The sequence below is a fragment of the Carassius carassius genome, chromosome 2 (genome assembly GCF_963082965.1).
Source record: "Carassius carassius chromosome 2, fCarCar2.1, whole genome shotgun sequence".
NCBI classification, from domain to species: domain Eukaryota; kingdom Metazoa; phylum Chordata; class Actinopteri; order Cypriniformes; family Cyprinidae; genus Carassius; species Carassius carassius.
The window spans coordinates 47,788,106-47,812,664 of NC_081756.1; the positions used below are offsets into that span (position 1 = coordinate 47,788,106).

General features: G+C 37.0%; 1 protein-coding gene across 1 annotated transcript in view; it reads right to left on the bottom strand.

Annotated features, from left to right (window-relative positions):
- Nucleotides 1-1,649: 1,649 nt before the first annotated feature.
- The window catches only part of LOC132111004 (sodium/potassium/calcium exchanger 3-like), a 40,834-nt gene continuing 17,924 nt past the window's right edge, over nt 1,650-24,559 (bottom strand). The window contains exons 3-17 of the mRNA XM_059518169.1: nt 20,457-20,533; nt 20,282-20,356; nt 19,634-19,718; nt 15,360-15,463; nt 15,127-15,201; nt 14,918-14,943; nt 14,643-14,696; nt 10,975-11,117; nt 10,681-10,847; nt 9,593-9,806; nt 4,198-4,364; nt 3,996-4,110; nt 3,404-3,516; nt 3,245-3,310; nt 1,650-1,973 (exon numbers count right to left, since the gene is read on the bottom strand). Coding sequence (XP_059374152.1) covers nt 1,863-1,973; nt 3,245-3,310; nt 3,404-3,516; nt 3,996-4,110; nt 4,198-4,364; nt 9,593-9,806; nt 10,681-10,847; nt 10,975-11,117; nt 14,643-14,696; nt 14,918-14,943; nt 15,127-15,201; nt 15,360-15,463; nt 19,634-19,718; nt 20,282-20,356; nt 20,457-20,533 — 1,592 coding nt within the window. The 3' untranslated portion in view covers nt 1,650-1,862. The remainder of the gene's footprint in view (nt 1,974-3,244; nt 3,311-3,403; nt 3,517-3,995; nt 4,111-4,197; nt 4,365-9,592; nt 9,807-10,680; nt 10,848-10,974; nt 11,118-14,642; nt 14,697-14,917; nt 14,944-15,126; nt 15,202-15,359; nt 15,464-19,633; nt 19,719-20,281; nt 20,357-20,456; nt 20,534-24,559) is intronic.

The following is a 24,559-nucleotide window of genomic DNA, read 5'->3' on the forward strand; positions in this document are numbered from 1 at the left end:
CAAATATTCCCACACGTACATGAATCATCAAAGACAAATTATCAGTCTCTATGAATTCAGAAGTATTGCTACAGTCAGTGCAAACTGATTAAAGACAGAATTACCACAACGTGATTACTTGGTCAATAACTACAGGAAATAAACAGTCTTTCTATAACTAGTGCTATTACATAATCTGATTACAAAAACCAAGTACATGAAATTTGAGTACAATTAAAAAACATAAAAAACTAAGTCATCAGAGTACAGTTAATTTTTCGTGGGCTACATGCTGACATACTGATATTCATATGGATTACATTACCATCAGTCAACAGAAATAAATTATTCTGTGATTTACTGAAGAGTTGTTTGTTTGGTTTGTTTTGTATTATATCCACAACAAACGTCAACTAGCAAACTTCAATAGTCTACTGTGCTAGTTTACTTTTGTGTGATGAGTGTCGATTGATTCTTAAAGGGATAGTTCACCCAAAAATCATTTCACAAAAGAAAATATTTTAAGGAATGTTGGTAACCAGTTAGTTCTGGAGACCTTTGACTTACATTGTATGGACAAAAACAAAACACCGAGACATTTCTCAAAATATTTTCTTTTATGTTCCACCGAAGAAAGCCATACAGGTTTGTTTCGACATAAATGATGACAGTTGTAATTTTGGGGCGAACTAGCTCTATAATTCACAAATTAGTGATTACATTTTCATCAAAACAATATTTAACGAATCAATTTAAGGCTATTTGTGTTGTGTGTGCAGTGGTTTAAGGAATATGTTCCTTTTTGGTCTTTGTGTTTTTTTGTCAGAATAAAACAATACAATAGTGCTCTCTGGAGAAAGCCTTTCTCTTCATAAGACGTTAACTGATGGACTGGAGTGGTGTGGATTACGGTGTTGTTTTTATCAGCTGTTTGGACTCTCATTCTGACGGCACACATTCACTGCAGAGCATCCATTGCTGAGACACTGATGCAATGCTACATTTCTCCAAATCTGATGAAGAAACAAACTCATTTACATCTTGGATGCCCTAAGAGTGGGTGCATTTTCAGCACTTTTACATTTGCTGTATTCGTGTAGATCAGGTAACAGTAAGGCTGAACAACAGAGGTCTCCTATCATGCTTAAAGCATTTTGTAAACAATCTAGACCAGCTCCACTATGAATTTTATTATGATATTTCCTAAAAGTGAGAAAGGGCCACATATATAGGCTGAAACACTGTGAACGCAGACCAGCGGAGTAATACAACCTGTGAAATGTCCCAGTGCTTTGTACTCTTTATCAGTGCTCTTGCAACGCAGCTCAGGCAATCAGAACACAGAAACAGGCCTACCCTTGTGAAAAAGAAGTCTGCTTAATTGTATTGAATTTGCACTTGTAGTGTACTTCAAATCTTTAAAAAAACTGCATATAATATTTTTCACATGCAAGGCCACTTAAGTGACTTGAAGAGAGGACTGTTTCCGAACACACTTTTTTTAAATTACACTAATGATGTCAAATTTAATTTTAAATCATTGTTTTATTTTGACATGACTTTTGTCATGTTTTAAAGAAGCACACTTTTGATGTGTTGACTAACATACTGAAGCACATGTAAAGTACAATATATCCTACAATATATTTTTGTTTCATAAGGGAAGGCAATCAAAAACTGTATCCGTTCCTGCTGTGTTCAGAACAAAGGACTGACCAGATCTTGAAAACCATTCTGAGGTTGTTTCTGTAGAGCATAAAATTTCCCTTTGCTGCTACTGTACGCAGGCATGAAATCAGCCAAGATTTAGTACCTGATCTACAGTAAAAGCACTATAAAAATGAAAGCATAACAAGAACGCACTGAAGAGTGTGTCAGCGCCTCTAGAGCTGACCGAAGAGGATGGAGCAGAGCAGAAAGATGGAGTAAAGGAACAGGAGACCAAGACCTAGTTTCCGATCCAGCTTCCAGCCGTTTAGATGCACACTCAGGACCTACAACACACACACCCAGAGTCAGCATGGACACTAACAGCACTGTGAATGTGTGTAATCGGGGGGCGATTGGGGGATTTCAATGCCTCTGCTTTTAAAATCCTCCTTTCGGTTCATCTATTCCTGTTTCTGGTCAGACGAGATGCATTTCCCATTTCCTACAGTAGATGGTGATGTATGTTCTCCTACTGGCATATTAAAACTTGCCTTATAGATTCATCTGAGTGGAACATAACTAATCTGATTAACATTACATTATAATTTTAAGTCTAATTTTTATAAATGGCAGGTCAACAGTTTCACTAGCAATTTCCATCATCAGCGTGAGGCCAGATTTGATACAGATGTTCGTTTTGTCACCACAAATAGCCTAGTAAAATGTGCACGACACTACGACTTATTCTGGACTAATATGGATAAAGATAAATGTTTTTTAAGATAGATGGTTGAAATGTGTTCAAAATGATTGACAGCTTACCTTAATACTCCATGAGTTCTGTAAATTGTATAAATACATTGATATTCAAGATAATTGTTAAAAATACACTTTATATTTAATATTAACTTATATATATATATATATATATGTATATATAAGAATAAATTCATATAATTAATCTAATAATTAAATTAATGTAAAATTTAAGAAAAGTTAAATCGCCTTAAATATTTTTTGTATTCTTAATGTTCATTTTTATTTTCATTTTATTTTTATTTTATACTTTCTAACCTACACTGTCTAAATTTCTACATTAAAATTTCAATGATGACATTCTAGCTCCAATATCAACCGTCTGTGCTTTTTATTTATTTTTATCTATTTTTTACAAATCACACCCATTTTTTTTTTCATTAAGTAAAAATATTTTGTTTAATAATTATTCATACACAGGGCTTTACACAACTTCATATTACAATTATTTATAAATTCAGTGAACTTCTGTCCAGAGAAATATTGGATATTGGGCAGCCTCTTTTAATTATTTTATTTTTAAATACAACTGAAATAATTATTAGCCTCCTGCCTCTGCAGTTCCCTAACCAACCACCATTTGGGAAACCCTGCTGTAGAGCAGTGACCCATATGAGATAAACTCAGTGTAGATTTCTATGATCTATTCCATCTTTTATGGAATATTTTAACATTTTTAGACTAATTTGCCAGTTAAGACTGTGAGATCTGTGGTGGTGCAAAGTCTTAACAATTCTGGAACCCCAAAGCCTCTGGTGTTTGTTCTTGTATGTTGTGATTATGGGTAGTCATCACTCACCGTGAGGAAAACTGATGCGAGCAGCAGGATGACAGAATAGACCAGGCCTTTATTATTGATGAATATCTGACAAAAAGACACAGCGCGGTCAAAAAGGAGGAAAGCATCAGCAGAATCACATCTGCACTGTATGAACAGTACAATAAGTCAAAGACTCACTGCTGATCCATGATCTACTACTAGCGTCCTCAGAGCCCAGGGGAAGCCCAGTCCCAGCAGGATGTCAAAGATATTGCTGCCTATGGAGTTTGACACTGCCATGTCCCCCATTCCTGAGACACAATTAAAATGAGAATATAATGTATTTTACAAATAACAAGCTAAAACATGTTAAAACAACATACCGAAACATGCTAAAACGTGCTAGCAATGTGTTAAAACATGCTAGTAACATGCTAGATGTTAGCAACATTAAATATGCTATCATAATGCTAAAACATGCCACAAACATGCTAAAATATGCTATTAAATATGCTATTAAAATACAAAAAAAATTGCAAAGCATTCCAGCAATGTGCTAAAACAAGCTTTAAAAAAGCTAACAACGTGAGACAAGCTAACCCCATGATAAAACATGCTAGCAATTGCAAATGCTATTTATTAGCATAGATAGATTTATCTATCTATCTATCTATCTATCTATCTGTCTGTCTGTCTGTCTGTCTGTCTGTCTTCAAGATTTTATATAAAATGAATCTTTAAGATAAAAACATGCATACAAACATTTTTATGTGCATTTAAGGTCACACACCTTGGCGGGCGACGATGAGGCTCGCCATGCAGTCGGGTACACTAGTGCCAGCAGCCAGGAAAGTGATTCCCATGATGTAATCAGGAATACCAAGTGTGTAGCTGATGATGGTGACCTGCAAAACACACCAGATAATGACAGAATAGAACTAATAGAATCAATAGTAATTAATAAAGGGGTCTATTTTTCATCTTTTTCTTACCATCCACACCATGAGGTAGGAAAAAATTGCAATCCAGAGGGTTGATGCAATGAAGGTGATCATGAACCAGCGATGCCAACGCGGCAAAACACAGTTAGGAACTGTGCAATAAAGCAGAACAGCCAGAGGCCAGGACACGAGCCACTTCAGACGCGCACTGTAGCCAGCTAATGCACACAAGATCCAGAGAATAAATAACCAAAGGACATTTTTAAAGTACTATTTTCATTAATTATGAATAATTTTTTTTGAAAAGAAAAAATCACCTATGTATACATATACACAATTATTTACCGAGATTGACAATAATGGTCCTATCTTAAAGGAATAGTTCACCCAAAAAGTAATCCAACCCACTCCACTCCATCAGTTAACATCTTGTGAAGCCAAAAGCTGTGTGTTTGTATGAAACAAATCCATTGTTAAGAATTTTTTTACTTTAACCTGTAAACCTGACCCCCCATTATGGGACTCACAGCTAATTTTGGTGTCTTTGGAAAGAAGACACTTTTGGCTTTACTTTTCATCAACCAGATTTGATAATGCTCGGAAATATTAAAAGTTAGACACTGAAGTGCCTTGAATTTTTTTTTTTACCACACATAAATAATTTTTTTATTTGATATAAAAATACATTAAATGAGTCCTGGAGCAATCTAGAAAAGTAATGGGCTGAAAGTCACATGTCTCATGAGTTTCTAATTCAAATCTGAAAAAGGTATCATGAAAAATGAGACTTCGTCACGAGGAAGCGCCAAATTCAAATATACTATCTTTCATTTTTGTGGATCGTCTATTCTGTTTGTGACACTGTACGCTGCAAAACCATGCCGTTTTTTTACTACCAAGACGCAGTTTCTGACCGTGAGTTATTCCATAATGGACACAAACAGTTCTTTTGCTGAAGAACTGAAACATAAACAAAGAAATTATGATTACAATATTACAACGTTTTTGCTTCCTTGGACTAAACATGCTCCATGAGATGTCGTTCAGTGGACCCTTACCTTTCTAACTAAACCGGGATTTACAGCTGTGGATGTGTTTATGACTCGTTCAGGGTTCCCACTCTTTTTCAGAGATCATTTTCCAGGACTTTTCCAGGACATTTCAAATTTCATGATGATGGGAATAAAATATAAGGATCACATATTTACAGCCTAAAGTAATATATTCCTCTCTCCTCTCTTAAAAAAAGCATACAATTTATGGCTATAACCCAACTATAAAATCAGAAATGCACCAAATACACACACACACACACACACACACACACACACACACACACACACACACAGCTTCTGAAGGTAAACTCTACACTTTATTTTAATGAACACATTATAACGACTGCCTAGGCCCTTCTTGTCAAGCTTCCCCTTCCCTCTTCCCCCAACTGCAGTCTCCAAATAAATAAAGGGCATTATAAAAAAAATAGTTTGCAAAAAGCATCTCTCCCAAACAGACTAAACAACAAATAAATGTCTGTCCAAAATATTTACTGCATTAAGCTCCACAGTAACCTTGTGCATTTTTTTTACTGTTTGAGTTGGCTCAAACTCTCTTGCAACTTTTCCAAGCTTTGTTTTAGAGCTGTTAACTCCTCACTTTTGTCTGCGACACTTTTACGCATTTGATTTTGTCAGTAAGGTGAGGTTATGCTTTCTCTCTGCCCTGACGGCCAGTTCATCTGCCTCTTTCTGCATGGTTTCAATGCTTGGTTTCGAAACTTGTCCAGCCTGGAAGTGTAAGCAAAATTTGGGAATTATGCTTTATGGTGTGTGTATTAAAAACATTTTGCACTGTGCAAGAACCTCATCACACTGAGGTGCAGTGTATCAACCAGCATTGAGCAAAACTTGCAAGAGTTTTTGAAACATTTCTCTTGAATTATCTCTGTTTGCAACCATGATCACAGGGTCAAGGGAGCTCAAGTGCCACACAGCTGGGTACATTAGGGGACTTCTCTCCATTATTTTCTTGCAAGTCATGGAAAGGAAGGAGACACATTCTTTTTTGAACAGCTGAATTTTTACAGGATGTTCCTTGTGTTAATGTTCATTATTTAATAAAAAACCACTAGTAATAATCTAGTGTTTTAATAAAATATAAACGAACAGTATATCACAATTGTATAAATAACTCAACAAATTTAATGTTTTAAAATAAATACAATTTAGAATAGAAAGAGGAAAGGTAAGATGCTTTAAAAAATTAAACTATTACCACCAGCAGATGGCAGCAGATAACAGTCTTACTGAGTGAATCATTGGAGTCACTCTATCAAACGATTCATTCAAAACGCTTATTTAGGAATGAAGAAAATGACGGTCTTCATGAATGAGTCATGAATCGTTTCTCAAAGATTCAGTCGGCAAAGAAACGTCACTGTACTGTTTGTTACTAAGAGAAACGTCTGTTTGGAACTACTAGGTTGGTGAAACAGAGCAAACAGACAATAGTACAATAGCAAACGTGCCTTTATATATACGTTTATATACGTACTATTATATACTACCGGCCTCCACATCATGTTCACAAGTTTGTGCTGCACTATGAACACGCAATTATCGCTGTGCATCGCGTCAGCATTTCATTTTCACTTCCTATATCGTTCATAAAACAGGTTTGGGAAATTTGGGTCTGATTTGTCATGGGGATGCAAGACGTTCCAACGATTCTAAATAAAATAGACTTAACAAATCGATAACCTTTCCTCAGGCAAATGTCGTCACTCATCAGGGGCGTAGTTTATGGGGGGGATGGGGGGGGGTAACCCCCCCAATATTCAAATCCATCAGTTACAACCCCCCCAATATTTCAACATGAAAATCACAGTAGATCAAATGAAAAATATAATATGAAAAAATAGAATTCATTTATTTTGTAAAAACAATTTTGTTCCTAATTAAATATGAGTATGTCATAATAAATCAGACAAAAAATACATACTCCCCCTCTATTGAACCGATTGGTTACGCCCAACCAATGAGTCGCACTTTCACCAAAACAAGCGAGTGGTGTTTGAATGGGAGAGCACACGGTTAATGTTAGCGCCAAAAATGAAGAGAAGCGCTGCACAGCGGACTATATTTAACTGCTGGTCAGAGAGGGATGCAAAAAAAATTAAAGCATGTACTGAGAATGAGGTATGAGAATATTGTGTAATAGTTAGTACACACCACATATATTTTAGCTAGCTAATCCATTGCAATGTATTTAGCTATAACTATCAGTATAACAAGTTACCAAAGCAGCTGTCTGTTTTGCTAGTATATTTTTCAATAGTGTCTGTAATTATCAACGACAAAAGTATTCACATCGGTGTTTGTTTTCTTATTAAATTAATCTGACTTTTGAACGAATTGGATGAATTAACGATTTAAGTGGCTAACTCATTAAAACAGTGAAACACTGCCGCCTACTGGCGGGTTTCAATACTTAATTTCTTTCTTTTGATAATCTCTACTATGTTAGAATTTTATGAATGATGATTATACACAAATTTCATAACGTTATGAGTTGTATAATCTCTTAACATGTTTTTATAACAGATTCGAGGTAAATATAGCTGCAGGGTAGAAAAGTCAGTAGAGGGAGAGGAGGAGCAGGTGATCAGGTAAAGAAGATGCCATTCAATCAATAAAATAAAATAAAATAGGAAACAGTATAGAAAAACAGCAGTTTTGTAAAGTTAGGCTATACATTAATGCCTTTAATGTTTTAAAGATGTGTTTCCCTTTAGAAAAAAAATTAAAAAGCATTAAGGTGGAATGTAAAAATCTTAAAATAAATGTCTAAATGTTGTCTCTTTCATATTTGTATATGTTGAATTTTTAATCAGTTAAAGCATGTTGCCAGATAGATAGATAGATAGATAGATAGATAGGAAGAAATAAATTATCCAATAACAATACACATAAAATTTTTTTTTGAAAAAAATAACGGGCAGCATACAACGTTCAACCCCCCCAATGTTCAAACCAAATCTACGCCCTTGTCACTCATGCTGTAATTCGCCGTGCAGACCCCTTGCACATGCGTATCAAAATAATTTCTTTACAATAATATTAACATGTAATTAAATATTACCTCCATACCAGTGAAAATTTGCTGCAAACATTCGAGCACTTAATTTCTAGCACCTGAAAACCGGCAACACGAGACAGCGTCATACGTCACAGGGAGCTTAAACAGCGTGAGCTCACGTGTCAAAACTCAGCATCCCTGAACAGAGCACTTTCTGTATTACGTTAATTGTTTCAACCAGCTGTCGGCCAATTCTTTAATGATCAAGAAAATGTAAAAATAATAATTTTCCAGGACAACAAGATTTTTTCCAGGACAATCTATGTTTTCTCTCATTTTCCATGTGTTTTCCAGGACTGGAAAATTGGTCATTAATATTCCAGGATTTCCAGGTTTTCCAGGACGCGTGGGAACACTGTCGTTATTACGACGGATCTGGTATGTACAGCGTTTCCATTGTTCATGTTTGTATGTGTACTGCTTACATAAATGTAGCAAATACAGTCTTTATAAGCTTTCCATTGAAAAACAGCGATCTGTCGTCGATGCTTGAGGCTTAGATCTTTAGAATCATATATAGATTGTCAAGATTAAATTTGTACCGTTTCATTTAATCTATTCGTGAACACTGACACGTGCGAGTTTAGGGGTGTTGAGGACGCGGGCCGTTGGGGTGCTGGCTAACAGGTTAAACTGTAACTTTATGACTCCATAATCCATAAAGATGCTTCCTCCAGTGAAAAAGTCAATCTCCTGTTGTCTCTCACACAACAATCCACCCACATATTTGTCTAGAGCTGTTTCGGACTGTTTTGGCTTGTAAACTGTGGTTGATTTGTGCAGATTTCTCTCCTGATTGAGACGGGACGACTTCACTGGAGAAAGCAATATTACGGATTGATTTTTTAGCCGAAAGTAAGAGTTAAAAAAAAATTTTTTAAAAAAGTCTATGCAACTTTTGGTTTCACAAGACATTAACTGATGGACTGGAGTGCTGTGGATTATTGTGATGTTTTTATCAGCTGTTTGGACTCTCATTCTGACGGCACCCATTCACTGCAGAGGGTCCACTGGTGAGACAGTGATGCAATCCTAAATTTCTCCAAATCTGATCTCATCTTAGATGGCCTGAGGGTGAGTACATTTAAATTTACTTTAATCTGTATTGTATAGAGCACTAAATATATAAATGTGACCTGATTTGACTTGACGTTACATACAGTTGTATACATATTAGATAAAGGTAACTGGAGATTCTCCTAGATTATGTGATTCAAGGCCTACCACAAGCAGCAGAATAAACCAATAAGCAAAAATGTCTGAATGTTTTTAATACTAATTGGCATTCGATCTGGCTAAATGCACTAACCAGGAAAATGGTGAGGTTTGAACATTTCGTCCCCGTCCTCATCCTCTTCCTCATGTTGAGAGTGTTCCACCTTTGCTCCGTTCTTGCCATCCGTCATTTCTGTGTCCTCAGGTGTTTGCTGTGCTTCAACACTTCCTCCATTTACTATTCCTCTAGACCCAAATGTCTTCCCTGAGGTCCTGTTCATCTTATTCTCCTGGAGCAATCTCTGTCTCTGAGAAGAGCAAAGGAGAAGAGAGGAATTTACATTTTGGTGCGTCATTAGTGTCAAAGCCAGTTGCATCATACAGGCCTGAACCAGATTCTTAATTCAAGAATTGACTCACTTTTCAATGTATCAATTGGGGCAATTTATACAGAAAAAAACTAAACGAAAAAAAAAAACAATTGCACCAAGAAATTGCTTATAAATCTCAAATAATACAAATAAATGCCATTTAACATTTTATATATATATATATATATATTGTAAAACATGTTGCAATAATCTTTTTTATTCATAACTTAAAAGTTTTTTTTTACATTGTGACAAAAAAAATCAGCATTCATTTTGATAAACTCTTCTATTTATTTCCTAATATAGAACACATGGTATGCATAATAAAAATAACTTATCAGACCTATTTGTCTTCAGTACTATCAAAACATCCTTCAAGTTAAATAGTGATTTTGTAAACCAGCACGACAAATATCTACCACATTATTTTTATCTGAAAACAAAGTTTTATATATAAAATAATACATTTTAGTACTACACAAAAAATTTTTTTTTTTATTTACAATTAATTACAAAGAAACAGCAAGTAACATTGAATTAAACATGAAATTTTGAAGTAGAAAAAATGAAATGATTATTTTCTCATTTATTTACTTATGGTTGTTTTATTTACAACATAATTGAGCAAATTTTTACTTTTTTCCCTCACAAACAAATGTGTATTTAAATACAATTTTTCCATACAATTTTTATTTCTAGTTAAAAATATATTAAAAACTAAATTTCAAAGGAATTCAAAGGAAATTGTCTGTATTAGGTAACATAAAATAATAATAATAATAATAAATAAAAGAGCGATGTTGGAGTTCACCTCACTGATGAGCATGCGTCCGGCCATAGAGAGACGGGTGCGTGGAGAGAAATGCGGTGTGATCATGACACGCAGTCCAGCCTCTGGGAACGAGAGCTGGTGTGGCCTTAAGATGAGCAGTTCATCCACCATCACTACTGGAGACTCCTGCGGCGAACCTGCTGGAGCTGACAGTAAATACAGGAAATTGCTTCTGCTTCAGGACCCAGATTCTACACTGGATATGCATGTTATGAGAAGCAATGCATCTCATACAAAACAAAAGTCATGCAAAACATGCATGCATGCATGTACCTTTCCTCAACAGCACTAAGGAGGTGTTGCCGTCTGTTCCTGCTTCATCAGCCTCTTTATCTCTGGATATTTGTCTCCTGACACAACATTGGCCTGGACTGCCACATGATCTCTGAACAAAGCTGGCAATCTGACTGTTAAACCTGCCAATGAGATTAAAGGGATAGTTCACCCAAAAATAAAAAATACCCCATGATTTACTCACCCTCAAGTCATCCTAGGTGTATATGAATTTCTTCTTTCAGACGAATACAATCGGAGTTACATTTAAAAATGTCCTGGCTCTTTCCAGCTTTATAATGGCAGTAAATGGGTGTTATTAAATTTGGTGAAACTTTAGAATAGCTAACACATAATAGTTGCTTATTAGCATGCATATTACTACAATATTAGCCATGTGTTAGTGCTAATTAAGAATATATTAATGCCTTATTCTACTTGACTTTATTCTACATCCCTAATCTTACCCAATACCTAAACCTAACAACTACCTTACTAACTGTTAATAAGCAGCAAATTAAGATTTATTGAGAGAAATGTCATAGTTAATAGCAGACAAGTGTTAACTATTCTAAAGTTACCTTCAATTTTTATACATTCCTCAGTTTCACAGTTTACTTATATAAACTTTGAAAGTTTCTCCAAAGGTTTTTGAGTCGCTGTGTCTTTTTAAGGCATCTGCTGGCAACATAACGCAAACGCATTTCAAACCACAACCTATTCTTCATCTTTTCAACAGGGCTGTTGTATCTGTTTGGGATAAATATGTAATATCTTGAATTATCAACATCTCTGTGGAAAAAATGCTTCAGCTTCCCTCCTCCAACAAAACAGAGAGGAGGGATGTTTATCTGCGGCTTGAAGAGCTCAAGCCTCCCCTAATGGCCTTAAAAGGTGCTTAATGAAGGTTGTTGTCATGTAGAAGATCCTTATCTCTCTAGAAGCTGTGTTGTCTCTAAAACACTAGTACTCATCAGCTCTCCTTTCCAAATAAATGAAACATGATCCTCTCCCTCATACACATGCAAGAGGTGTTATGCATTTGCAATTGCAGAGCAATAAAGAGAAGAAAAGCTAGAAAACAGACACGATTGAAGCAACCTCAGAGAGGTCAAGACATTTAGATCTGGGCTATTATTTGATCTTGAAAATAAGTTGCAAACTCTTCAAATTAAGTATTAATTTTATGATTGTTTGTTGTACAACTTTGCTGATTTGCAGATTGAGGTTTCTTCCTCTCAAACGTAACCATCCAGGGAGTTTCTCCTTAACACATTAGCATTCAAGTAGTTTTCAGGCACAAGTTTCAGCAACACTTCTTTGAAGCACAGTACAGTATGTATTGTTTAAAATTGCTATGCTAATAAAACACTCAACAGCTGTCTTTTTTATCAAATGTTCTCTCCTGTTGATAAGAATTTAAGTAATATTACTTAATTATTAATAATTATTAATATTTAATCATATTTTTTATCAATAGATGTTAAAAAGTAAAAAGAAAAACCTTGTGGAAAAGTACAGTTTTGCAAACTGAATGTTTTTGAACACTTAATTAAATGGAAATGTACTGTAGATTACATTTTGTAGGACTTAAGTACATCTATATATGCAATTTTATCATTACTTATATTGTCTTTTAAATTTAACAAACTTTAACTAAATTTGACATCATTGCAAAGTGCACTTTTTAAAAGTGTACTTAAAGGGTTAATACACCCAATAATCACAATTATGTAATTAATAACTCACCCTCATGTCGTTCCAAACCCGTAAGACCTCAGTTTATATTCGTGACACAGTTTAAGATATTTTAGATTTAGTCCGAGAGCTCTCAGTCCCTCTATTGAAGCTGTGTGTACGGTCTACTGTCCATGTCCAGAAAGGTAAGAAAAACATCTTCAAAGTAGTCCATGTGACATCAGAGGGTCAGTTACAATTTTTTGAAGCTTCGAAAATACATTTTGGTACAAAAATAGCAAAAACTACGACTTTATTCAGCATTGTCTTCTCTTCCATGTCTGTTATGAGAGAGAGTTCAAAACAAAGCAGTTTGTGATATCCGGTTAGTGAACGAATCATTCGATGTAACCGGATCTTTTTGAACCAGTTCACCAAATCGAACTGAATCGTTTTAAACGGTTCACGTCTCCAATAAGCATTAATCCACAAATTACTTAAGCTGTGATTCTTTTGGTGATTGATTCTGAACTGATTCTGTGCTAATGTTATGAGCCCAGGTAAACCGAAGGCTTGAATCAAGGGCAGTCATAGCCAATGATGCCATTACGTCGAGCGCAAATGAACCGGTGAACCGTTTTCGGTTTATTGAACACTGGTGTACCACATGGCTATGTCCTGGCCCCAATTCTCTACTTCCTTTTTCACCCATGACTGCATAGCCCTATACATGGCTCTAACTCCATAATCAAGTTTGCAGAAAACACCACTGTGTTAAGCCTGATCATCACCCCCCCCCCCCCCCCCCACACACACACACAAACACATCAACATTGATGGGACCAAAGTAGACTGTGTGTCTAGCTTCAAATTCCTGGTTGTCCATATCTCTGAGGATCTTTCATGGAACTTCAACACCTCCCCTCTGATCAATAAATGTGTAAACCCATGCTTTAATTAAAATACAATTTCTCTATAACCTGATTTTCTCAATATATTAAATGTTCCCTTCATGCACTGAGCAGTATCGATATTTCATCTGAGTAGTTTGAGTGAGTGAGATTTTTTTTTCCATTTGGCTGCCAAAAACAGTTTTCTCAAGTACAGTATATAGAATGTGAATCTGATATGAAACAGCACAATGCACCGCATCATTTTTTTATATATATTTTTAAGCATTTATGATGTGCATTAATGTAGCTAATTCTTTAACTAACAATCATACACCAATATTACTGACATGCTTATGTCTAAGGCTAAGCTTTTACCAACAACCAATATCAAAATGTGATCATGCTTGTCAGTAGAATGTCTCAGTCGCACTGTTACAGCATGAATTGTGGGATCATAGTGTGCTCCAGACTTCAAAAGAAACAATGCAATTATGTGTTGGAAAATCTTGAAATATCTTCTCAAATGTTCCAGAAATGGGTGATAAAATTGGAGCGGCCTGAATAATTAATGAACACTACTCTGAATATCTTCTAAATGCACCATGAAAATATTCAATATTTACACAAATGGCCAGATTTACTAACGGCCTGTGCCAGTGCAAGCCCTCTTTTGGCATTAAAAGACTACTGTCAGGATTTACTTAAGGTATGCAGTGAAAATTTAGTGCTAAAAAGGTGTGGGCAGTTATTTTTGTGACTGAGATTATTGCATATGCTTTTGTAGGAGTTTCCCTTTCAGATGTAAAATATATAGGAGGAGAGTATTCAGATGAATCACGCAACATGATGTAATAATATTTGCAGTAGTCAATTTACTGGTATTTGTGCCATAATTAAATGCCCCCCCCTCCCCGCTGCCAAAAAAAAGCATGTCTTAAACCAGTTGCTAATTTGAGCTATTCATAGTAGATTCCAATTGTCATTATGAAACAGATCTGGCTGTGTTTGTATTATTTAATATCCACATTGGCATAAGATCAACTGCAGAACTTTCCATTCCCATCATCGCTTTGATTTTGAAAACAGCATGATACTCACTTCATGATAAGGATGTAGACTCCATACATGGAGACCAGAAGCACTGATTCCCACCTATAATAATGCATTAATGGACACAAATATCAATAACTCTCATACGTGTACATTTACATTACATTAGCAGACACTTTATCAAAAAAGCGATTCGTCCAAACATATGAACTTCCTAATGTTTCTAAATAATTGCAGTACCTCTGCAGATACAATACAATTTTTATCATCTGCTTGAACATGTGGACATGGGTTTAGAGGAAACACACAGTGGTGCGACTTACCATACAACTCTTTCATCATAGATAACCTGGATAAAAAGAGACATCGAAGAAGTTAAATGAATATTGGTTGCTGATGAAGTCATCATTGTATAATTGAAACTCTACTGAAGAAAATCTAGAGTCATTACTGAGGCCATGTTTATACTGCATTATACTATTCCCCTCTCTTTTTTGTCCTCTCTCATATATACAGTTAAACATAGACTCACCAAAATCAAGGCCAGAACTGAGAAGATGTAGTACAGTGAGTCTCTGAACAGAGACCACCAGGTCAGGACTACCGTCTAGGGCAGAAATGGTCAAAAGACACACAAGAAACTGTGGCAATATGCGTATTTCAGGTGTTCATTATGATTTCAACGGAGTAAGGCTAAATTAACTCTTATTATTAATACTGTTTACCTCCTTTAATAGATAGATTTGATAGATAGAGTATGTCTACCTGACGGGCAAAGATGCCACACACTCCAATGATGACCAGTATGTTGAAGACTGCTGACCCAACAATGGTACCAACGCCGACATCTCCCTTTGTGATAAATACACCTGACAGTCAAGCACATGAATCATGGTCACAGATACGATAGTCAAAATCACATTAATCATTTAACAAACTGCACATTTTACTGTGTGGTTTAAATTGTGAAATCAGAGGGCTTATTATATTAATATTCACAGTTTGGCCATTTAACTCTATAAATCCTTCTGTATTGTGTTTGATAAACAAATCTCTAAATATCTAAATTACTGGCATGATCAAAAGTTTAATGTTAAAAATGTTGCACACAATCAACCATATTCCTTCTGTCATCTAATTGATATTTCATACTTTTTAGCAAGTAAAAGTTCTATTAGTATATAATTGTACAAACGTCCACCTTCAGCTCATATTTCAAGTGTATTTTGTGTGATATCTTTACTTTAATATGATCCATCAAGCTTTTGAGAAACGTTTATTTAACTCTCAAATATTATTGTATTGCGTTGCATTATATGTTTTTAAACTACAGAGCTTTGATCATAAAACTTCTCAGTTATGCATGTAATCCTCGTTCCCTGAAGGAGGGATTGGATACATTACATCAACACTAATGTTAGGGGTTTCACTTGAGAGCCCCAATCACCTGTGAGTAGTAAAAATTAGGCCAATGAACATTGGCGAATGAAATTTGCATGCCCAGTCACTTCCCTGTACACACAGGTATATAAGGCGGCATTGTGCATCCACTCATTCAGGTTTGTGCTGAGGAATCAATATCATGTCCCGGCCATTTAGAGGGGTAGTTCAAAGTTGTGACAGGGGGGATATAACGTCTCTGTTCCCTCCTTCAGGGAACAATGCTTGCATACTTAACCAAGACGTTTCCTTTCAGTCAGTCACGTTTAACATTACATCAACACTAACGTTAGGGGTCCTTATGGAAAATGCCACATCCAAACTTTTACAAGGACTTGCAATGCAGATGTCAGATCTTGCGTGCCAAGTAACAGCTGTCATCCCAAGTCGCAACCTACCCAGTGCCCTGTCATGAGCTGAATAGTCTTTTGGTCTGAAGTGGGACTGAAAAGACTACACTTACCTAAGGACTGTACTTACAGCGATGAAGGTTGCAGCTGCTGTTCTTTTATCCAGAATAAAGAAGAGTGCTTCAGCTCTCTCATTTCCAAACATGACCAGTTGCATTACACTGGGGAAGCGTGGCTAAGTCAGTGCAGAGAAGGATGCTACGGAGAACACATGCTGACCGAAGGGATGTAACATGTGGAGAGTAAACATATGGACTGGCCAGCAGGGCAGTGCTACTGTACATATAGCAAAGTCACTGACTGAAAAAGGGAGGAACTACTACCAAAGCAGTGACTAGAAAGAAGTAATTCTGACAAGGGAAGATATGATTAACAAAGAGGAAAACAATACCATGCAAGAATACAATACCCAAATGAGATTACCAGAAGGGAATCAATTCATGTGGGCAGTACGGTACAAAGTCCAGTACAGGGGATGACCGAAGAGGCAAGCAAACTCAAGTACTGAACCTGGCATCAGACTCCTCCGCCGAGACACAGAGCAGGTCTTCCTGCCACTTACCTTAGTACACAACACATGAGAAGAAACCAGCTCAAGTTGGCCACTGTAAAACCTAACAAGGTATCAGGTGTTGCCCAGCCCATGGTTCTACAGAAGCCTGCTAGAGAGGCTCTGTGCACCAGAGCTCAGGAGGAGGTGACACTCTGAGTGAGCCCTCACTCCTAGGTGGCATGACCAACCTTGTGTTTGGTACGCCAAGGTGATGGTATTCACTAGCCAGTGGGCCAACCCCTTTTTGGAGGCAGCCTTCCCCTTGTGATGTTCTCCAAAGCAGACAAAGGGCAGGTCAGAACTTCTAAAGCTTTATGTGCGCTCTACGTAAACGCACAGAGCGTGAACAGGAAACAAGGGCTATCTCTGCCTCCTCCAAAGGCAGCATTTGCAAGTTCACCACTTGATCTTATAAAGGAGATAGATAGATAGATAGATAGATAGATAGATAGATAGATAGATAGATAGATAGATAGTCCTGTTGTTGGAGGATAGTGCAGTCAGGAGAGCTGTCTTCAGAGACAGGATCTTAAAAAAAGATCACAGAGAGATCCCAATAAGGGATGAGGCATGGCCTAGGAATGGAACCTGATGACCATGTCATGTTTTGCCATGGACTTGTTGTCTACTTGTCTACTAGGAATCTCTGGTACCCATTGCATACAGCACCCCAGCCAGTCTTGAAGGCATCTGTTGTAATAACAACATGCCTGGACACTTGTTCTAAGGGCACCCCTGCCTGTAGAAAGCCTAGTTTTGACCAAGGGCCAAAAGTCTGGTGACAACTCAATGTAATGGACATGTAGAATGTGCCATTTGTGCCATGACCATCTCGGGACTTGGCCAAGTAGCCAGTGATGAATCAGTCTCATATGTAGCAATCCGAGCAGCAATACCACTGCTGAGGATGACATATGCCCCAGGAGCCTCTGAAATTGTTCAGTGGAACCGGTTTCCCCCCTGAATGCATTCAGGCAGTCCAGCACTCACTGGGCATGGTTATTTGTGAGATGTGCCATCATGTTGACTGAGTCTAACTCCATACTGAGAAATAAGAGATGCTCTGCACAGAAGATAGCTTTCTCTTTTCCCAGTTGACCCGAAGCCCCAACTGGCTGAGGTGCCGGATCACAAGGTCCCTGTGTCTGCACAATAGATCTCAAGAGTGAGTTAAAAAAATCCAGTTGTCGAGATGGCTGAGAGTGTGATTGCCCACTTCCTTTACTTGGGCAAGGGTGGTCTTTTTAACTTTGGTAAAGGCATAGAGACAGCATGACCTTGTACTGATATGCCCCACCCTCAAATCAAACCAAACAACTGGTTTGCGTTGAAGCAATATCGAGACATGGAAGTATGCATCCTTCAGGTCGATTGCTGTAAACCAAGTTTGATCAGTCGCCCAGAGGCAAAAACCTACCAACCTTGTGTAGTTCCTGCATCAACCCTGGCTCAGAAAAAAAACCCATGCAATACAGTGCTTTGGCCTGATATATTTGCAGGACAGTCATCACATGCAGGCTGGAGGTGGCCTATCCAATGGCGAGTAAGTCAGGAGGCATGCATGAGGACAGGAGGCATGCATGATTCCCCCATGCTTTTTGTGACACTGCAATCACACTCTCCTCCTGGGGAACCTATGCACTTCTGGGAAGAATGGCAGCAGAAACCAATAATCCAACCGCAAATGCTTGGAAGAGGGCAGTGGGTTCCACTCCAGCCTGATGCTCATGTCAGCATGGGAAAGCATGGCCATCAACTCTGAGTCAGTCTCCGACTAAACAATCAGACCCAAAGGGGTGACGTTGAGCTTTAGTTAAGTCTTCATCCTCAGAGGACATTGGCTCACACTCCGATGCAGCCATCAAAATCTGATCCTCCTCGGGAGACCCAAATCACATGTATGATCGACATCACTTGGGAGCTCAAACAGCAAGGCTAAATTGTGGCAGAGGGGACTCACTTGTGGCAAGTAGTGATCACAGCCTCGCCATAGTTATGCTCTCACAGCGAGAGCAAAAACAGTCTCAGCATGCTTGTCAGATATGGCCGTCAGAAGAGGTAAAAAAAAAAGGCAGCATCAAGAAAATGCTTGGACAGAGAGGCAACTTTAAAAAGATGCTTACCATCTGTTTTGCTGTTTTAGGGAAAATTGTTATTTTATTTGCTGAAGTGCCCAGACAGGAATCACTTCTACTCATTTAGAGATGAATCGAAGATTGATGGCTCAAACATGGGCATCTACCATCTTATATAACCATGTGTATGGGGGAGTGGCTGGGCATGAAACTTCCACTTGCCATTGTTCATTTGGGCAGCTTTTTACTACTCAGAAGCAATTGGGGCTCCCAAGTTAAAGCCCTAAAATCAGTATCGACATAACGTCAAATGTGACTGACTGAAAGGGAACTGAGCATTCAAATATAATTTTACGAAGACATACTAACAACTGACATTTATATGCATTAATGAGTCCGCTATACTTTTATAAATATCTCATTGATTTACACTAGAAGCCTACTTGTAATATAAATCAATTACTTACTGAATATGTACCGTAGTATATGCATATGTTGCATCTTATGTAAAATTATATTCATCCAAGTGGAGGTTCAATAGTTGTGCAAAAGCAAACTTACCAATTAAGGAAGTAAATAATTCAGGAGCTGAACTTCCTGCAGCCATGAAAGTCGCCCCAGCCACATCTTCACTCAGCTGCAGATTCTAATCAAAGCATCATATAAAATATTAATCACGAATACTAGCAATAATGCTAACTTAAAATAGTCTTTTTAAATAGAAATGACAGATTAAAAGTTTTACTTTAAAGTTTAGCTAACTGCATTTAATATAAATTTGATCTATAATACATTTTCATTTAATTGCAGTTAACAAGCATTTAAATGTCAGAAAACATTGCATTAAGTTTGCATGTAAGTATATTCTTTTATAGAATATTATTTCCAAAATAAGTATAAAAAAGTATATTAAAGTATACTAAAGTGTTCTTCGGTAGCCTGAATCTCTGCAGTTTATTTAAACATCAACTGCTCTTGACAATTCATGAACAAAGCCAATTTCCTAAAGGAACGTGAACAAAGAGAATTTCCCAGAAGGCAACACATGTTAATTAACACTTTAGCCAGAGTTCATGACACATAGCATCAGTACTGACCTGTGGGAGCAGAAAAACAAGGCTGTCATCACTTCATTTTCTGAAGGATAGCAAAAGTAACGTGCTGTCATTCTTACTCCAGCTGAAATGTCTGGCAGGTGGCCGCACTCACCTCTGAGATCTTCTCCAGGGATGGGACAAAATAGTCATCGCAAACGATAGCCAGTGCGTAGAACATATAGACAGCCTGTAATAAGAGAACAGATAGATAGATAGATAGATAGATATAGACAGACAGACAGACAGACAGATAGATAGATAGATAGATAGATAGATGATTCACTCACACATAGCACGTGCAGTAGTACGGCTCCTCTCTTACGCTGCTCTTTGGTGAAGATGTCCTCAGGGAACTCATGAATTGCTAATGGGAAAACACCACATGGTTTGGACATGGAATCATCAGAAACAACTGTGTTTGCTGGATTTTCAAAATCAATTTAGCTGAATGTGTGGTGGGGTAGTTGCATATATGACACCAATGTTCAGGTAAAATATACAGAAGACTGACAAAACCAGAGTCTATTTATAGCAACCCATCACTGTGCTACTGAATCCTCCATTCTACACTCATGTGAAAACATACACACTAGACCAGGGATCAGCAACCTTTTCGGCATGACGTGCCATTTTTTATTTTTATGGTTAACCACCGTTTTAAACGGTACATACTTTAAACGGTTATTATACGATAAAAAAAACGTTTTTTTAACGTTTAATCAACGTTAATGCACTGCTTTAATTGATGAACGTGCACACACAGACACACACACAACACACACCACTCGCACACAGAGATCTGAGATCGTGCTGTGCAAAAAGTAGCATTCAGAAGCTCATAAACCTATGAGTGTTGTCACGCTACTTTTATTAATCGATACTGAATCGCTCGCTACATTATATTTCTCAACAACAAAGGGGCAAAATCGCTTCATTGTCTGCAGAGAGAGACAATTTACCCCCCCACCCCCCACTTTCTTTCTCTCAAAATGGCCATATTTCAGAAAATTTTTCATCACTGGATAGAGCTTTAGGTCATTTAACATTTCTATGGTAAAACGTATTATTCAAAGTTGACTAATGTTAATTGATTTGCAGCTTCATCTTACCTCACTCTCTTTAACGTTAAACTGACGCTTCGCGCTCTGCTTCTGTGTACAGTAAACCCCGCCTACTTTGATCTGATTGGCCATCTCAGTCATTTTGACATTGACGAGTGCTGTTAGACCGAGGCTTTGATCTGAAGCACCTAGTATGTGTAGTGTTTGCACGTGCATCCATGCAAGTTAATTCTCACGCTTTAATAGTATTTGTAGCTCCTAACAGGCTGTGTGACTATGAGAAGTTATTACATCAAACTGTACGTCATTATACAGTTTTCCTTATTGCTTGCGTGCCCGCGATTATCCCTCTGCGTGCCACTGTTGGCACGCGTGCCGTAGGTTGCCAACCCCTGCACTAGACCCACTCTCTAGATTACGTTACCTCAGAAATTATGCCTAAACATGAATTTTAGAAGAATTTTCAAAAGTAAGAGATTTCAATCTGATCTCAAATAATTCTCATCAAATTCTCATTAAAGACCTACATTATCTGAGCCTGGATTCTGAATTTGTATGTAGTCTCTTTGTACTTTGTTAAGTACAATGTGGAATATCATATTTTAATGGCAGCATCTAAAATGCAAAAGTATAATGTATATAAAGCTATAGAAATTTAAAATATTTACAATTTATTTCATAAATATATTTTTATATAAGTACATTTTACAGTTTTATAGATACATTTTAGGTCTCTTAAACGTCTACTTAAACCTAAACAAAACCACTTAAAAAATAATAATAATAAATACAGTGATAATAATTTTACTTTGATAATCCCTTTCCTATCTTTCATTTAATATTTATTATTATTGTTGTCAATTTGGTTCTCTGGTTATCCATTCTAAACATGGATTACAGCAGTGTCTCATGACAAACAAAATAAATATTACGAAAGTAATGGTTGAATGATTACCAGAATTTTAAATATTTTATTTAATTATTTTAAAGTGTAGTCTTATATAGAATGCTTTTATCTTCTGAAATGACTTGGAAACAATCACAAATGACCTGCTCTTATCATCTGATCGTGCTTGTATTTCTCTATTAGTGTTATTGGATCTTAGTGCTGCGTTCGACACTATTGACCACAACATTCTTTTGCATAACACACTTGAACACTTTGTTGGCATTAATGGAAGTGCATTAGCATGGTTTAAATTGTACTTATATGACCGCGCTGTACATGTTTCCCTTGGGAGATATCATCAGGAAACACTGTGTTAGCTTTCACTGTTATGCTAATGATACTTAGCTCTATATTTCTTTGTGGCCAGGCGAAACATACCAATTTGAAAAACTAATGGAATGCATAGTCGATATAAAAAACTGGATGACGAGTAATTTCTAACTGCTAAATTCTGAAAAAACAGAGGTGTTTATTATAGGACCTTAAAACTCTGCATGTAATAACCTAAAACGCTGTCTAAGACTTGATGGCTGCTCTGTCAATTCTTCGTCATCAGTTAGGAACCTAGGTGTGCTATTTGATCGCAAGCTTTTCTTAGAAAGCCAAGTTTCTAGCATTTGTAAAACTGCATTTTTTCATGTCAAAAATGTGTAAATCACGACCTATGCTCTCAATGTCAAATGCAGAAATGTTAATCCATGCGTTTATGACCTCAAGGTTAGATTATTGTAATGCTTTATTGGGTGGTTGTTCTGCACGCTTAGTAAACAAACTACAGCTAGTCCAAAATGCAGCAGCAAGAGTTCTTACTAGAACCAGGAAGTATGACCATATTAGCCCGGTCCTGTCAACACTGCACTGGCTCCCTATCAAACATTGATAGATTTTAAAATCTTGCTTATTAATTATAAAGCCCTTAATGGTTTAGCACCTCAGTATTTGAATGAGCTCTTGTTACATTATAATCCTCCATGTCCACTGCGTTCTCAAAACTCAGGCAATTTGATAATACCTAGAACATCAAAATCAACTGCGGGCGGCAGATCCTTTTCCTATTTGGCGCCTAAACTCTGGAACATTGTTCTAACATTGTTCGGGAGGCAGACACACTCTTGCAGTTTAAATCTAGATTAAAGACCCATCTCTTTAACCTGACTTACACATAACACACTAATATGCTTCTAATATCCAAATCCGTTAGAGGATTTTTAGGCTGCATTAATTAGGTAAACCGGAACCGGAAACACTTCCCATAACACACGATGTACTTGCTACATCATTAGAAGAATGGCATCTACGCTAATATTAGTCTGTTCCTCTCTTATTCCGAGGTCACCGTAGCCACCAGATCCAGTCTGTATCCAGATCAGAGGGTCACTGTAGTCACCCGGATCCAGTACGTATCCAGACCAGATGCTGGATCAGCACCTAGAAAGGACCTCTACAGCCCTGAAAGACAGCGGAGACCAGGACAACTAGAGCCCCAGATACAGATCCCCTGTAAAGACCTTGTCTCAGACGACCACCAGGACAAGACCACAGGAAACAGATGATTCTTCTGCACAATCTGACTTTGCTGCAGCCTGGAATTGAACTACTGGTTTCGTCTGGTCAGAGGAGAACTGGCCCCCCAACTGAGCCTGGTTTCTCCCAAGGTTTTTTCTCCATTCTGTCACCGATGGAGTTTCGGTTCCTTGCCGCTGTCGCCTCTGGCTTGCTTAGTTGGGGTCACTTCATCTACAGCGATATCGTTGACTTGATTGCAAATGATTCCACAGATACTATTTAAACTAAACTGAGATGATGACATCACTGAATTCAATGATGAACTGCCTTTAACTGTCATTTTGCATTATTGACATTGCATTTAATTATTTTCCTAATTAATGTTGTTCAGTTGCTTTGACGCAATCCTTTTTGTTTAAAGCGCTATATAATTAAAGGTGACTTGACTTGAAAATATGAATGTTATGAATGTTACAATTTCAAATTAAGTGAAGCAACTTAACTTAACAAGTCACCTGTGTAAAATAAATGCAACTGAAACATAATCTCATTGATTATAAATACAATAGAATCAACCTGTTTATTTCATTAATGAAATATCCATAGATTAAATAAGGATTCATAAACATATGTACATCTGTGAAGTTGGACATGATTTACATTTAAGTTGCTGTCAATACGTTAGCATTGTATGTTTTAGTGTCTATGCAAATGTATGTGAACCAAATTTTACGCAAAAAAATATTCATGGTAAGATGATGCTACCATCCACATTAATTTTATAGCATGTTCATTGACTCATTTGTTTCTTAAAAAAAAAAAAATTCTAAGATATTTTAGAAAAGAGAAGTTGATGTACTAAAGTACGATCACG